At 42.1% G+C, this 16,735-nt stretch overlaps 1 protein-coding gene across 3 annotated transcripts; it reads right to left on the minus strand.

The window, feature by feature from the left end:
- Positions 1–171: 171 nt before the first annotated feature.
- c18h5orf34 (chromosome 18 C5orf34 homolog) lies at positions 172–10,618 on the minus strand. Of its 3 annotated transcripts, none has more exons than XM_041899356.1 (11): positions 10,315–10,618; positions 10,147–10,236; positions 9,600–9,893; positions 9,180–9,457; positions 8,946–9,047; positions 8,586–8,706; positions 5,508–5,599; positions 4,971–5,040; positions 4,795–4,877; positions 4,578–4,624; positions 172–1,148 (listed from the first exon to the last, which is right to left on the minus strand). In XM_041899356.1, the coding sequence occupies exons 1-11, from the start codon at positions 10,519–10,521 to the stop codon at positions 931–933; spliced, it is 1,602 nt and encodes a 533-aa protein (XP_041755290.1). In that variant the 5' UTR covers positions 10,522–10,618; the 3' UTR covers positions 172–930. The 3 variants fall into 3 exon arrangements, with proteins under 3 accessions (XP_041755290.1, XP_041755291.1, XP_041755289.1); XM_041899357.1 differs by having other exon boundaries at positions 9,180–9,184; positions 9,600–9,896; XM_041899355.1 differs by having other exon boundaries at positions 9,600–9,896.
- Positions 10,619–16,735: the final 6,117 nt, after the last annotated feature.

Here is a 16,735-nt window from a genome sequence, read left to right on the forward strand (position 1 = left end):
ATTTTTAAGCCTTGAGACATGGATTGTGTATGTGTGCCATTCAGAGGGTGAATGGGCAAGACAAAAGATTCAAGTGCCTTTGAACAGGGCATGGTAGTAGCTGCCAGGCCCACCGGTTTGTGTCAGGAACTGCAACGCTGCTGGGTTTTTTACGCTCAACAGTTTCCTGTATGTATCAAGAATGGTCCACCACCCAAAGGACATCCAGCCAACTTGACACAACTGTGGGAGGCATCAACACTTTGTAGAGTATAAATGGCACGCATCCTGTAGAGTACAACACAAAACAAAAGTCATTTCCAGCCACTTCCTTCTGAGTTCTTCTTTCCAGTCCTACTGAAGTGAGACCACCATGAACTGAGGAGTGATTCAAAATGAGAAATCATGGCACTTATTTTTTTAAATTAAACTGTACTCTTCGAAGAGCACTGACAACAAGGTCAAATAGACACGACAGGTGACTTTAAATTACTTATTACTCATGATTGTCACTCTATAATAAGCCTCATGATATCAGATGAAGACAGTACAGGAATTGCAATAAGATGGACAATAATGTATTTAATTTGAATAATTTTTCAACAAACTGTTGCCTAGTTTCAACACACCCATCTTCTTTCGGTTGAGTCTAGTCTAACCACTATGTCTAACCACACACGGGTGGAGGCTGTTGCTGAGCTGGAGGAGTGTTAGAGTCCCTCTTAAAGTCAACACCATGACATATATCTGAGCCTCACAATCATGGAAAACTCTTATTTTCTTTTTCCTGCAGTCTGAAACTGCCACTAGATGAAGGTTGCATTTGATGCTGACAAGGCTTACTTAGTGAAACTGAAAACAATTAATAATTCTCACTGCTTCACATGTTCCTCATTTACAATAAGTATTTTCTGACACTAAACCCTCCATCACACATCACGCAGGACTGTATTATCCGTCATGCAGGGCAGCGGTGTCTCCAGATAGCATTGTGGCTGAGAGGAGGTTGTCGATATCCTGGATGGCTTTCAAGGTTCTCTGGAGGGCCTCCGCGATGCTCTCGCTGACTGGCTCACAGTGGGCCACGTGCTCTTTAGAACCGCTAGAACCACAGCCCACCGCTGTAGAACCCCTCTGGGCTCTAAGAAGGTGACTGTTCTCCAACAGAACTGGGTAGAGCCGGTTAAAGAAAACAGATCATCCACTGATTAGCCTATTGCTAATCAAGGACAGGTGCAGTGCCTTCAGAAAGTATTCGTACCCCTTGACTTATTCCACATTTTGTGTTACAGCCTGAATTCAAAATTGATTAAATATATGTTTTTCCCCTCACCCATCTACACACAATACACCACAATGACAAAGTGAAAACATGTTTGCAGAACTCTTTGCAAATATATTGAAAAACAGAAATATCTAATTTACATAAGTATTCAAACCCCGGAGTCAATACTTTGTCGAAGGACCTTTGGCCGTGATTTCTGGGTAAATCGCTCAGCGCTTTCCACACCTGGATTGTGCAACATTTGACCATGATTATTTTTTCAATTCTTCAAGCTCTGTCAAATTGGTTGTTGATAATTGCTAGACAACCATTTTCAGGTCTTGCCATAGATTTGTTAAGTAGATGTAAGTCAAAACTGTAACTCGGCCACTCAGGAACATTCACTGTCTTCTTGGTAAGTAACTCCAGTGTAGATTTGGCCTTGTGTTTTAGGTTATTGTCTTGCTGAAAGGTAAATTCATCTCCCAGTGTCTGATGGAAAGCAGACAACCAGATTTTCCTCTAGGATTTTGCCTGTGCATAGCTCCATTCCATTAATTTTTTATCCTGAAAAACTCCCCAGTGCTTAACGATTACAAGCATACCCATAACATGATGCAGCCACCACTATGCTTGAAAATATGGAGAGTGGGACTTAGTAATGTGTTGTATTAGATTTTCCTTAAACGTAACACTTTGTATTCAGGACAAAAAGTGAATTGCATTGCCACATTTTCTGCAGTATTACTTTAGTGCCTTGTTGCAAACAGGATGTATAGTGTATTCGGAAAGTATTCAGACTCCTTCCCTTTTTCCACACACACAATACCCCATAATGACAAAGTGAAAACAGGTTTTAAAAAATAAAATCTTTATTTACATAAGTACTCAGACCCTTTGCAATGAGACTCGAAATTGAGCTCAGGTGCATCCTGTTTCCATTGATCATCCTTGAGATGTTTCTACAACTTGATTGGAGTCCACCTGTGGTAAATTCAATTGATTGGACATGATTTGGAAAGGCACACACCTGTCTATATAAGGTCCCACAGTTGACAGTGCATGTCAGAGCAAAAACCAAACCATGAGGTCGAAGGAATTGGCCGTAGTGCTCGAGACAGGATTGTGTCCAGGCACAGATCTGGGGAAGGGTACCAAAACATCTCTGCAGCATTGAAGGTCCCCAAGAACACAGTGGCCTCCATCATTCTTAAATGGAAGAAGCTTAGAACCACCAAGACTCTTCCTAGAGCTGGCCGTCCGGCCAAACTGAGCAACCGGGGATGGAAACCTGGCACCATGCCTACGGTGAAGCATGGTGGTGGCAGCGTCATGCTGTGGGGATGTTTTTCAGCGGCAGGGACTGGGAGACTAGTCAGGATCGAGTGAAAGATGAACAGAGCAAAGTAAAAATCTAATCACATTTTATTTGTCACATATGCCGAATACAACACCTTACCGTGAAATGCTTACTTACAAGCCCTTAACCAACAATGCAGTTCAAGAAATATAGTTAAGAAAATATTTACTAAATATTCCTTCCTCTGACACCGCCTAGTATATAGGTCCTGGATGGCAGGAAGCTTGACCCCAGTGATGTACTGGGCCGTACGCACTACCCTCTGTAGCGCCATACGGTCGGATGCTGAGCAGTTGCCATACCAGGCGGTGATGCAACCGGTCAGGATGCTCTCGATGGTGCAGCTGTAGAACTTTGAGGATCTGTGGACCCATGCCAAATCTTTTCAGTCTCTTGAGGGGGAAAAGTTGTTGTTGTGCCCTCTTCACGATTGTCTTGGTGTGTTTGGACCATGATAGTTTGTTGGTGATGTAGATCCTTGATGAAAATCTGCTCCAGAGCGCTCAGGACCTCAGACTGGGGCAAAGGTTTACCTTCCAACAGGACAACAACCCTAAGCACACAGCCAAGACAATGCAGGAGTGGCTTCAGGACAAGTCTCTAATGTCCTTGAGTGGCCCAGCCAGAGCCTGGACTTGAACCCGATCTAACATCTCTGGAGCGACCTGAAAATAGCTGTGCAGCGACGCTCCCCATCCAACCTGACAGAGCTTGAGAGGATCTGCAGAGAAGAATAGGAGAAACTCCCCAAATACAGGTGTGCCAAGCTTGTAGCGTCATACCCAAGACGACTCAAGGCTGTAATCGCTGCCAAAGGTGCTTCAACAAAGTACTGAGTAAAGGGTCTGAATACTTATGTAAATGTAGATTTTGTATTGTTAATACATTTGCAAAAAAATTCTAAAAACCACGTTTTTGCTTTGTCATTATGGGGTATTGTGTGTAGATTGATGAGGGGAAAAAAACAATTTCATAAATTTTAGAATAAGGCTGTAACGTAACAACATTTTGAAAAAGTGTAGGGGTCTGAATACTTTCCGAATGCACTGTATATTTTGGAATATTTTTATTCTGTACAGGATTCCTTCTTTTCACCCTGTCGATTAGGTTAGTATTGTGGAGTAACTACAATGTTGTTGAACCATCCTCAGTTTTCTACTATCACAGCCATTAAACTCTGTAACTGTTTTAAAGTCACCATTGGCCTCATGGTGAAATCCCTGAGCGGTTTCTTTCCTCTCCGCCAACTGAGTTAGGAAGGATGCCTGTATCTTTGTAGTGACTGGGTGTATTGATACACCATCCAAAGTGTAATTAATAACTTCACCATGCTCAAAGAGATATTCAATGTCATTTTTTCCCCCCTCCCATCTACCAATAGGTGCCCTTCTTTGCGAGGCATTGGAAAACCTCCCTGGTCTTTGTGGTTGAATCTGTGTTTGAAATTCACTGCTCGACTGAGGGACCTTACAGATAATTGTATGTGTGGGGTACAGAGACGAGGTAGTCATTTCAAAATCAGGTTAAACACTATTATTGAGTACATGCAACTTATGTGACTTGTTAAGCACATTTTTACTCCTGAACTTATGTAGGCTTGTAATAACAAAGGGGTTAAATACTTATTGACTCAAAGACATTCATTTGTAAACATTTCAAAAAACATGATTCCACTTTGAGATTATGGGGTATTGTGTGTAGGCCAGTGACAAAAAAATCTCAATTTAATTCATTTTAAATTCAGGCTGTAACACAACAAAGTGTGGAAAAGGTCTAGGGGTCTGAATACTTTCTGAAGGCACTGTAGCTGTTAGCCTGGATGCATTAGACTGGTCTGTTTCTTCTAAAGCCAATGTAGTGTTGTCTTGCTAAAGACAACAATGTACCTAGTGTTGTAGAATTCAGAAACAGTCATGTACCCTACCCTGGCTTATTATCCATAAAAGCCACCCAGAATAGTGACACTAAGGATACAGTTGAAGCGTTTGATCTTCTCCAGCTCTTCAACAACACAGTTAGGCCTGAAACAGAAAACAAATAATATTTTACTTAGCAAAAAATTGCTATGCTAGCAAGTGCAACACTTAGTGCCACCATTTAAAAATACATTTCACTCAATACAACATAGCTGAGCATTAATGTCTCAACTTTGAAGATTTAGGTACACAGACCTGCTTTTTTTTTATCTTACCTGCTTTGTCTTGCTTCAGTGGTATTAATGAAACCAGACTCAGAAATGTGTACTTCCTGTACAAAGGGCTCAGAACTGGTCTCCTGCACAGAGAGAAAAATACAATGCATCTCAATGCACCAATACACAATCGACTAACTAACACGCACAACTGTATGGATGATGTGTGGTCTAACCTTGTTCAAGCAGCTCGGTGTAGCAGGGAGCTTTAGAGAGTGCCTGGCCTGGTTGTAGCACTTCAGGATCCTGTCAAAACAACGTTTCAGTTTCAAGTTTCAATGCCATATGCACAAGTACAGTGAAATGCCTTTCTTACAAACTCAAAAAAACTCAATGGCAATAATATTGGAGGGTACCCATGAATAGAATTTGAAGTTAAAATTGAATTGGCCACAACCATGAAGGGTTTTGTTGATTTACAGTAATTACATTTACATTTTAGTCATTTAGCAGACGCTCTTATCCAGAGCGACTTACAGGAGCAATTAGGGTTAAGTGCCTTGCTCAAGGGCACATCGACAGATTTTTCACCTAGTCGGCTCGGGGATTAGAACCAGCGACCTTTCGGTTACTGGCACAACGCTCTAAACCACTAAGCTACCTGCTAAAGCAGGTCTGTGTACCTAAATAACAAGGTAGTAACACTGCCTGATGTCTACAGGTGTGCTAGCCGTAGTCATCAGAGCTGGTCCAGGTCTACGGCGGTATCTCACCTGCTGGCTCCAGTCACCATAGAGCACACAGAGTAGGCCTGCCCAGGTGTGTCAGGGGGGAGGCTGCTCAGGTGGTACGTTACATCCTTTACCTAGGGGAAACACCAGAACATGAGCAATGCTATCAGTCTGTCCTAAAACATATAGCTACACACATACTGGAATTCCTATTAGATTTGTGTCAGCATCCCAAAACTGTTTAAGATTCCACAAATAATCATGGAAGCATCTGTAAAAGCCTGTACGGCCATAAAATCAGTATGATATGGTAATTAAAAAAGATGGCTTTCTACTGCATACAAGCACATGATAGGATATAGCCCGCATAAATGACATGACAGACTGCTACTCTGTGCAGGGTTCGAATTACAAGGAGCACACAGGGTAGCACAAGTCTTAGGGAAATATCAACAGCTATTTTAAGGGCACCCTCAACAGTAAATGTGTAATTTTGAAGCGTGATTAGGTCAGGGTTTCTGTCAGGAAAATGTGGAGCAGGACATTTGACCCAGAGCATTTTAATTTACCGGACATTCGAGAAATTTACCCGACCCACATACATTGGGTGGGTAACCTGATTAGAACGTCTACTCACGGTGCTCAGAATGACAGAAATCACATTTAGATTATGGTAATTCATATTAACAGAACATGCAAGTCGAGGATGCAACGATGTGCGGTCCTTCTTACTGAATTCTGATGTGCACTTTGAAGATGTTAGAATAACTGTCCACATTTACTTTACCTCAGCCAACAACATGTTAACTTTTCTACTATGGGGATAGTAGATTGGCATAGGCTAGTGAAAAGTTAACATGTTCTATGGTCAGCTTGGCGAGAAAGAAATAGCCTATTCCTAACAGACTCTGGGACAGTTGTGCGACGATAGATCCCAAAGTCATTCAACCAATAGGCCTAGGCTACATAATATATATATATTTTTTAAGCAATTGAGTCAGATGCAACAGATCAGAACATTTAACTTAAAAATGTTGATAAACTATTATTTCTTAACATTATAAGCGAAGCAATGTGCTCAAGGCAGTAGACTACGCGCAAATGTTCATTCCATAATGCAATTAGTGGGAAAACACCATTGTCAAAAGGGCACCGCACATGTGAGCAGTTTTATGTGACAGAGATGAAAATAGCCATTAGAAATGTTTGAAAGATGGGGGATCTAATATGGATCAACTAGCATGGGTTGCTAATATGACTAGGATTGTGCTTTTGGCTACCAGACAATAAACAAAAGTTGATATAAAATAATTGCCTCCACGGATATGGTCCGATTTTGGCTAGGCTACTTTGAAGCAAGGTAAGACATGCCTCATACTATGTATTAAAACATTCCGGTTTCAAACAATTAAGTATACACTACCGTTCAAAAGTTTGGGGTCACTTAGAAATGTCCTTGTTTTCGAAAGAAAAGCAATTTATTTGTCCATTAAAATAACATCAAATTGATCAGAAATACAGTGTAGACATTGTTAATGTTGTAAATGGCTATTGTAGCTGGAAACGGCTGATTTGTAATGGAATATCTACATAGGCGTACAGAGGCCCATTATCAGCAACCATCAGTCCTGTGTTCCAATGGCACGTTGTGTTTGCTAATCCAAGTTTATCATTTTAAAAGGCTAATTGATCATTAGAAAACCCTTTTGAAATGATATGTTAGCACAGCTGAAAACTGTTGTGCTGATTAAAGAAGCAATAAAACTGGCCTTCTTGAGACTAGTTGAGTATCCGGAGCATCAGCAATTGTGGGTTTGATTACAGGCTCAAAATGGCAAGAAACAAATAACTTTCTTGTGAAACTCGTCAGTCTATTCTTGTTCTGAGAAATGAAGGCTATTCCATGCGAGAAATTGCCAAGAAACTGAAGATCTCGTACAACGCTGTGTACTACTCCCTTCACAGAACAGCGCAAACTGGCTCTAACCAGAATAGAAAGAGGAGTGGGAGGCCCCGGTGCACAACTGAGCAAGAGGACAAATACATTAGAGTGTCTAGTTTGAGAAACAGACGCCTTACAGGTCCTCAACTGGCAGCTTCATTAAATAGTACCCGCAAAACACCAGTCTCAACGTCAACAGTGAAGAGGCGACTCCAGGATGCGGACCTTCTAGGCAGATTTGCAAAGAAAAAGCCATATCTCAGACTGGCCAATAAAAATAAAAGATGGGCAGTCTGAGATATGGCTTTTTCATGCAACTCTGCCTAGAAGGTCAGCATCCCGGAGTCGCCTCTTCACTGTTGACATTGAGACTGGTGTTTTGTGGGTACTATTTAATGAAGCTTCCAGTTGAGGACTTGTGAGGTGCCTGTTTCTCAAACTAGACACTAATGTATTTGTCCTCTTGCTCAGTTGTGCACTGGGGCCTCCCACTCCCACTAGCAAACACAACGTGCCATTGGAACACAGGACTGATGATTGCTGATAATGGCCCTCTGTACGCCTATGTAGATATTCCATAAAAAAAATCTGCCGTTTCCAGCTACAATAGCCATTTACAACATTAACAACATCTACACTGTATTTCTGATCAATTTGATGTTATTTTAAATGGACAAAAAAAAATGCTTTTCTTTCGAAAACAAGGACATCTCTAAGTGACCTCAAACTTTTGAACGGTAGTGTATGTTTTCAAAATGCATACTGCCTACAGCTCATTGCATAGTGGTGTGTGACGCACTGATGAAGCCTGCCTTCCATTGCCTATGTTTGCTGTTTGAGATGCTGTAGATTTTCCGCTCAAAGGCTCTGTATCTGTATGCTGTACACGTGTGATAACATACATAACGAATATGCAGTAAACACATGCCAATTATATTCCACTAAATTAGGCAAATTAACTTATAGACCGATAAGCATGACAAGTCAAATGTATTGACATCGACTGGTATTTCCAACATTGAATAGGCTAAAAAGCATTATTTCACAATGGGGGTTTTTCTTCTCCCGGACAATTGGTCGGTGGCAATTTTATTTATCGGCTTTTCTAAAAACAAATATCGAACAAAAGCCGGCTATTACCGGCTAACAGAAACCCTGGGTTAGGTGATGTATTGTACCTCTCCAGGCCCAGGGCCAGCTCTGTGGTGGGTGAAGTAGCTGGCCAGAACTCCGTTAGACCTGATGACTGAACCATCCCCTGGAGAAACCTCCACGACTGGGATGGCTCCATCCACTATCCTGGACAGGAGAAACAGACAGACAGGACAGATGGATGTAATGGTTACAGAAGAAAATAACTGGACACAAGGTTGGTCAACAAACAACTATTTTCTTTTTTAACAGTTGAGGTGTGACTTGCTTTCTATGATTTATGATTGCTGAATATAGTATCTCATTAACTAATCATCTATATAACACGAAACAGTAGCCTATTCAAATCAAGTCAAGTGAATATGTATCATCCTGCAGAAAGGTACCTGTACAGCACCCCTTGGCACCACACCACCTTAACCAGCTCTGTAGGGAGGTCTTGGTCCGGCTCCTGTTCATCTTGGACCAGAAAGTGCCTGAACTTCCACCTACAGTAAAAATACATACATCTCTACAGTTTACTGCTAGATGTTTACATGCAGATAATTATACACTACCAGTTTTGGCAGTGATATCTGTATGTCTATTTTCATATCATAAAATAAAATAAATCAATCAACCTGTGCTGATGAGGGGAGGGACATCTGAGAGGCAGGGCTTGGGGCAGGTGAGACCTCCTCTCTCCTCTGGATGTGTTTGGCATTGCCACTGCTCTCTCAGTCTGGTCTCTCCCCCTGGCTGTCTCTTCTTCTGTGTCTCCCCTGTTCCTATCTCCAGAGGGCTGGGACTGGGCGCACCAGAGGTGAAGGGCCAAAGACAGAGGGTAGCGCCACACCAGAGGAACACAGGAGACAGAGTGGTGCTGGACCACTCTGGTGGACAGGTATACCTCTCCTTGCTTTGAATTTACAAGTTTATTGTCAGCATAATGAAGAAACTTACCATTGGCTTCAAACAACCACATTGACATTGAAATAAAAAACATAAACAACATTCAAGAATCCGGCGCACTTTGAGCATTGCTCCATAGCAAGCCTTACCTTGGGCTCAGCACAGGCATTACTCTGTTGAGATGGAGTCTTTGACCTACAGGTTTGGTTGTCTTGCTGTGTGTGTTCAGTGACGGACCTATTTGGCTCTCGGCTCTGAGGCCTGTGGTGTTGGTTGTGACTAAGCCTGCAGGTGAAGCTTATAGAGAACTCCTCTCCAGAGGGAGAAAGCAGCAGACTGGCCCTCCGCTCCACTGAACTGACGATGGTCTCTCGGTTCGATCCCACCTCAGCAGTACAGGAATGACATGCAGGCCACTCCACCTCTGGGTCAATGCTGAAGACCTGCTGTAAGACGAGGTGAAAAGCACAATCTCAATGGTGAAAGGTTAACTAGGTAGTTTCCTGTGGTAAGTGGACAACTGTGGGCAAAATAATGTCATGTTACACGAGGGAAATTGTGTGATGTGTATTTGAGGATTGAAAATATCCCAATTACACAAAAATTAAGTGAAGGCATTATGTGGTAATTTATTTATTTATTTCGCAAAAAAACGAATAGCTAGCAAAACTGTGTTAACTAGCTAGCTAACGTTACCTTTATGTGGTCGTCAGGGATTAGTTCTTCAGGCAGGTAAGGTCGAGTCGCATACTCGTTCCTGAACTCCAAAGCACCAAGCATCAGGTCCTAGAATATTGACAAGTCAGGATTGGCAAAAATAGGGTTGTTTTTATTATGAGATTCGGTTCTGCTGATGTTAGCTACCTTGTAGCTGCTGGTGGCGAACCTGGTCCTCTGTCGAACCTTCTCGCTAGACTGGAGAGGATGTGCAGAGCGTGCAGGAGCTTTCTCCAACACGAACTCCGAGCCACAGGGCGACAAGTGCAAACGGGAATCATCTACGTAACGGACGTCCACCGACTCATCCTCGTACATGATCATCAAACTGATATTAGTGCTGCTGCTGGTCATCGTAAACGTTATTTTATATATTCTAGGTAGCTAGATAGTAAACCAAATTACTTATAGCAGCGTTGTTGTCAACAACAAAATTCCCGCAACATGAAAGGTGTGCTCCCATTGGATGATGATGATTCTTCTTCTTCTCCTTCTTCCTTCTACTGTACATACCTGTGGCCAAAATGAGCGTAGCGCCATCTACTGTGCTTTTCAGGTAACACGTATATTGAAAGAATCCACACATAACACAGCAAGTCGTCCAGGTCCTGAGGCAGCAAAGCATCCCCAAACCATCACACCACCACCACCATGCTTGACCTTTGGTATGATGTTCTTACTGTGGAATGAAGTGTTTGGTTTTCGCCAGTGGCGGCTGGCCGATAGAGGGCGCTAGGGCGCCGCCCCCCTTAAATAAAATTATTTAAAAAAATAAAATAAAAATAAATAAAAATAATAATAATAATAATAAAAACATCAGTATGTCAATATTTGTGTGTTTGAAATATGGAATGCACACAGTAATATGTGTAAGATATGATAGAAAATCATATTCGCAACCTTTCCTCTGCCTGTCAAACGCCTCGTCAGCTCTGGGCGATACAGAAAGTGCCCCGAGGAGGCGGGTCTACGTAGCAGTTAAGCCAATTGCTAATTTAAGATATGAATGTATGACATAAAATGTAGCTAATCAGCGATTTTAATTCGAATCCAAGGAGGGCGATTATTTTATCGCCCCAAGCTCGCCCCTGATAAAATAAGGACCGGGCTCCAGTGGCGCCATTTTTACTAGACGACAATGGCGAGCGCAAACGTTACTCCTCCAAGACCCAACCCTAACTCGGTGAAATCTCTCCTCCAAGATCCGTTTGAGAGGAGAACTTTGTCAGAGAAAGTTCGGGTGAAAGAGCTGGGCCCAGATCAACCTGACCTCTCAATCAGACAGCAGGCTAGCGAAAGGGAAGCAGTATATGCGCGGCTTCTCCCATAGCTGGTACACCAGGAAGGCTTGGCTAGCTGGGTGCACTGATGCTAATGCTTTATTTTGCTTTCCGTGCTTGCTTTTTAAAACGACGGGGTCAGATTCAGCATGGACAGGTACCGGAGTGAGGGATATGAAGCACCTGTCAGAGAAGGTAAAGAAACATGAGAACACCAGGGCACACATGGACAACTCTGTAAAGCTAGCTGTATTAGGAAGGGTGAACATTGCTACGCAGCTGGATGACGGCCACAGGATTGCGGTGAGGAAACACAATGAGGAGGTGGATAAAAACAGGCACATTCTATCCAAAATTATCGATTGTGTGAAGTTCTGTGGGGCTTTTGAGTTGGCCTTGCGTGGGCACGAGGAGACTGACTCCTCGGACAACCCCGGCATTTTCCGGGGCTTAGTGGATTTTGTTGCCTCCCTCGACAGTGTGCTGGAGGAGCACCTGAAGACAGCTACTGTTTTTTAAGGGCACGTCAAAGACGATACAGAACGAGCTGTTGGACTGTATGCTGTCAGTGCTTAAGGATTACATCCTGGAGGAAGTAAAGAGTGCTGATTTTATCGCCATTCAAGCTGACGAGACGACTGACGTTTCCACCCACTGCCAGTTGGTGCTTGTGATACGCTACATCGATGCTAAAAGTAACGTCCAAGAGCGTTTTTCGAGTTCATTTTGATCGAGAACGCAACCGCCGACACCATCGCTACAGCGCTGCTGGAGAGGCTCAGCACCATACTCTCACATGGACAAAAGGCCAAACTTATTGCCCAGGCTTACGACGGAGCAAGTGTGATGAGGGGAGCCACCGCGAGTGCAGCGTAAAATAGTGGATGTGTACGAAAATGCGCACTACGTCCACTGCTATGCACATCAGCTGAACCTCATCATGCAGCAGGCTACTTCACGCATCCCCAGGATCGGCACTTTCTTTTCCGACCTTGCAGGATTTTCTGCTTTCTTCTCCAGGTCTCCCAAGCGAACCACCGTGCTTGACGAAGTGGTTGCGCATAGACTCCCCAGAGCCTCTACAACACGGTGGAACTTCCACAGTCGCGCTGTAAACACTGTGTACGAGTACAGGGATGACCTCCTAACGTGTTTCCAGACCATCAGAGACTCTGGGAACTTTGATGCCCCGACTGTCAGAGAGGCGGGGGGCTTTGTGAGGATGCTCGAAGACGAGGCTTTCTGTTTTTTCCCTGGCACTGTTCCACAAGATCATGCCAAATGTGGACATGCTTTTCAGCCAGCTGCAGAAGAGGAACATCGACCCTGTCTTCATTAAAGCACTTGTCCAGAGGTTCACAGACAGCATGCTAACAATCAGGTAAATAACTATATTTACTATTGGCTGATAAAGATGTTGTTAGAAAGATGAATAGTTCACTTACAACAGTTTAAAAGCCTAAATGTGTCTGGTCATCAAAGTGAGTGATTATCATAGAGCCGTCACAATTATATTTGTTTTAGTATTTTAAAAGGAAAGAGAAGACACAATCAGACGTTGATAATAATGCAGGAAAGTACTACACAGTTTGTAATAATTATTCAGGTGTCCACCAGGTCAATTTCTAGAAGAGGCCTAGTTGTTATTGAAGATTAACTTTATTGCTAAGTGCACAGCAGAACAAAATGATGTTGCATCCCTCTCACAAATGTAATAGAAAAAGGCTTTAAAACGTAATAACATCAGTTAATTATGTACATCACAGGTTAAAAGCAGTTACTAGACATAGTTTGTGTGTATATACACACTATCTGTCTGTCTGTCTGTCTGTCTGTCTATATATATATATATATATATATATATATATATATATATATATATATAAAAGTCACTGGTTGTGTGTTGAGGGGGAATTACAGTGAGTTAAGAAGTCTGATTGCAAGTTATCAAATTAAACTTTATTTTTTGGACCCAGGGCCTCAATTCCCTCTTTGTGTGGGGACAGCGCATCTGACGAGCAGCAACAGCCCATCAAGCGACGGAGGATGCTGGGACCAGGAGAACAACAGAGGTTGGCTATAGAGGTAAGTTGTGATGTAATTGTCAGTGTTTCCCCCTAGAACTTTTTTTCAGGCCTGGTAGTATGTAGCCAAAACCCTGAACAATCAGCACCTTGGTAATCATATACTTGAGTTGGACATAGGCATGTGTCAGTCAGGATCACTTGCATCAAAATAGCTTAATTGCAAATTAAAGCTGATGATGTATCTTTTACAGGTATGTGATACCATCCTGAGTCATGCCAAAGAGAGGTTCTCCTTCACCCAGCACCTCATCAGCGCAACACTATTGCACGGAGAGTTGTTCCCACAACACAGTGTGAAGTTCCCCGATACAGCGCTTGAAACAACCGTGGAGGCGTACCCCCATGTTGAACAAGGCCAAGCTCAAAACCGAACTGTCCCTCATCTATGAGAACAGTGAGTTCAAGGCTTGTAGTGGTGCAGTGCCCCTGTACCAGTTCTTCATGGAGAACAACCTTCAGAGCACTTTCACAGAGACTGCCAGCCTCCTCAAGATCCTCATCACCACACCCATGACAACTGCTGAGTCAGAAAGGTGCTTCTCTACACTGAAAAGGATCAAGACCTTCCTGAGAAACAGCATGACACAGGATCGCCTGAACGCTCTGGCCATGCTCTCCATGGAGAAGAAACTTGTCAGGGACATTCCTGACTTTAATCAAAGGGTCATTGAGAGGTTTGCCACTCAGAAGGACAGACGGGCAAAATTCCTGTACAAATAAGATGACAGACACACACACACAGAGCAGCTCTGGCCGCATGTTTCTTTGTATATAGTTGACCTTAGCATAAAAAATCCAGTTATATATGGTACTCTAGAAAGTCTTAATAGTGTCTTTGCTAATATTACTGTATATATGTTGTTTTGTATCAATTAATTGTTGCAGTTCTGGAGCACATTAACAATTAGTCACATTTAGTATGATCATAAAATACTGTATGCTATTCTTCCAGTCAAAGGTTTGAGTTCATCCACTTGATATCCATTTCTATATTATACATCCTTTTATACAGTGTAAGATTTCCTATAAACTTTATAATAATTTCATGTTATTGTCCACTTTCCACTCTGTTCTGACAGCATGCCTGTTGCGTTGCCTGTTTACTACCAATGGTGAAAAGTTCACTTTAAATGCAAATGAAAGGCTTGGGTTTGTGTAATATGTTTTTGTGTAAGAATGCCTCAACTTTTTAATATTGGCATTAAATAATTACTGAATGTTTCACTGAGCACTGCTGTCCTGCAGTTTGTGTTAAAATATATCGCGATGGTTACAGGAAAAAAAAAGTATGGCACAGCCCCACCGAGAATATTTTTCACCAGCCGCCACTGGTTTTCGCCAGGCATAATGGGACCCATCTCGTCCAAAAAGTTGACTCAAGTTTGCCAAAAAAGCACCTGGATGATCATCAAGACTCTTGGAAGAACGTTCTATGGACAGATGATTCAAAAGTATAACTTTTTGGACGACATGGTTCCAGTAATGCCAGGTGAAAACCAAACTCTGCATTCCACAGTAAGAACATCATACCAAAGGTCAAGCATGGTGGTGGTGGTGTGATGGTTTGGGGATGCTTTGCTGCCTCAGGACCTGGACGACTTGCCTTAATAGAAGGAACCATGAATTCTGCTCTGTATCAGAGAATTCTACAGGAGAATGTCAGACCATCCGTCTGTGAGCTGAAGCTGAAGCGCAGCTGGGTCATGCAGCAAGACAATGATCCAAAACACACAATCAAGTCTACATGAAAATTGCTAAAAAGCAACAAATTGGAAGTTTTGGAATGGCCTAGTCAAAGTCCAGACCTAATCCCAATTGAGATGTTGTGGCAGGACTTGAAACGAGCAGTTCATGCTTGAAAACCCACACGTCACTGAGTTAAAGCAGTTCTGCATGGAAGAGTGGGCCACAGCGACGTGAGAGACTGATCAACAACTACAGGAAGCATTTGGTTGGAGTCATTGCAGCTAAAGGTGGCACAACCAGTTATTGAGTGTAAGGGGGCAATTACTTTTTCACACAGGGGAATTGGGTGTTACATAACTTTGTTTATGAAATAAATATGTAATTCTTGTGTTATTTGTCCACTTATGTTCCCTTTATCTAATATTAGGTTTTGGTTGAAGATCTGATAACATTCAGTATCACAAATATGCAAAAGTAGAGAAAATTAGAAAGGGGGCAAATACTTTTTCATAGCACTGTAAGTCGTTTTTTGGGGTATCTGTACCTTACTATTTATATTTTTGACAACTTTTACTTTACTACACTTCTAAAGAATATAATGTACTTTTTACTCCTTACATTTTCCCTGACACCCAAAAGTACTCGTTACATTTTGACAGGAAAATGGTCCAATTCACACACTTATCAATAGAACATCCCTGGTCATAATAATAACAATATGCCATTTAGCAGACGCTTTTATCCAAAGCGACTTACAGTCATGTGTGCATACATTTTTACGTATGGGTGGTCCCGGGGATCGAACCCACTACCCTGGCGTTACAAGCGCCATGCTCTACCAATTGAGCTACAGAGGACCACATTATCCCTACTGCATCTGATCTGGCAGACTCACTAAACACAAATGCTTCATTTGTAAATGATGTCTGAGTGATGGAGTGTGCCCCTGGCTATCCGTAAATAAAAAAACAAGAAAATGGTGCCATATGTTTTGCTTAATATAAGGAATTTGAAATGATTTATACTTTTACTTTTGATACTTAAGTACATTTTAACAATATTTACTTTTGATACTTAAGTATATTTAAAACCAAATACTTTTACTGAATTTTTTTACTGGGTGACTTTCACTTTTACTTGAGTCATTTTCTGTTAAGGTATCTTTACCTTAATTGACAATTGAGTACTTTTTCCACCACTGAACATGACTGCCGTTTGACAAATATAAATATTCTCGCTCTTATCCATAGTAATCTCATCATATAGACTAGCCTACCCGCACAGCATCTGCGAGATGTTGGCTGGAGCGCACATGCCAAGACCAGAGTAGGCACATTTGTTATTTAACGCAACAATATTTGTGACTAAACTATCGGTAGAGTTGAAAATGTGATGGAAACACATTCAACTTTAGATTTTATTCAGTAATTGAAAATGTAAGCGAAAAAGTACATTTTGTGTGTACTTCTTTATGCAGATTTTAGAATATTCGCATGAACATCTGTCACCAATGAT

The sequence above is a fragment of the Coregonus clupeaformis genome, chromosome 18 (genome assembly GCF_020615455.1).
Source record: "Coregonus clupeaformis isolate EN_2021a chromosome 18, ASM2061545v1, whole genome shotgun sequence".
Taxonomy (NCBI): Eukaryota; Metazoa; Chordata; class Actinopteri; order Salmoniformes; family Salmonidae; genus Coregonus; species Coregonus clupeaformis.

Excerpts from the sequence above, each read along its gene's own strand:
- c18h5orf34 (XM_041899355.1), bottom strand. The coding sequence starts at position 10,521 with ATGACCAGCAGCAGCACTAATATCAGTTTGATGATCATGTACGAGGAT. Across the intron at positions 9,458-9,599 it reads ATGCCTGTGCTGAGCCCAAG|CAAGGAGAGGTATACCTGTC; the intron begins GTAAGGCTTGCT and ends GTAAATTCAAAG. Across the intron at positions 1,149-4,577 it reads GAAGATCAAACGCTTCAACT|TTCTGTTGGAGAACAGTCAC; the intron begins GTATCCTTAGTG and ends GGCTCTACCCAG.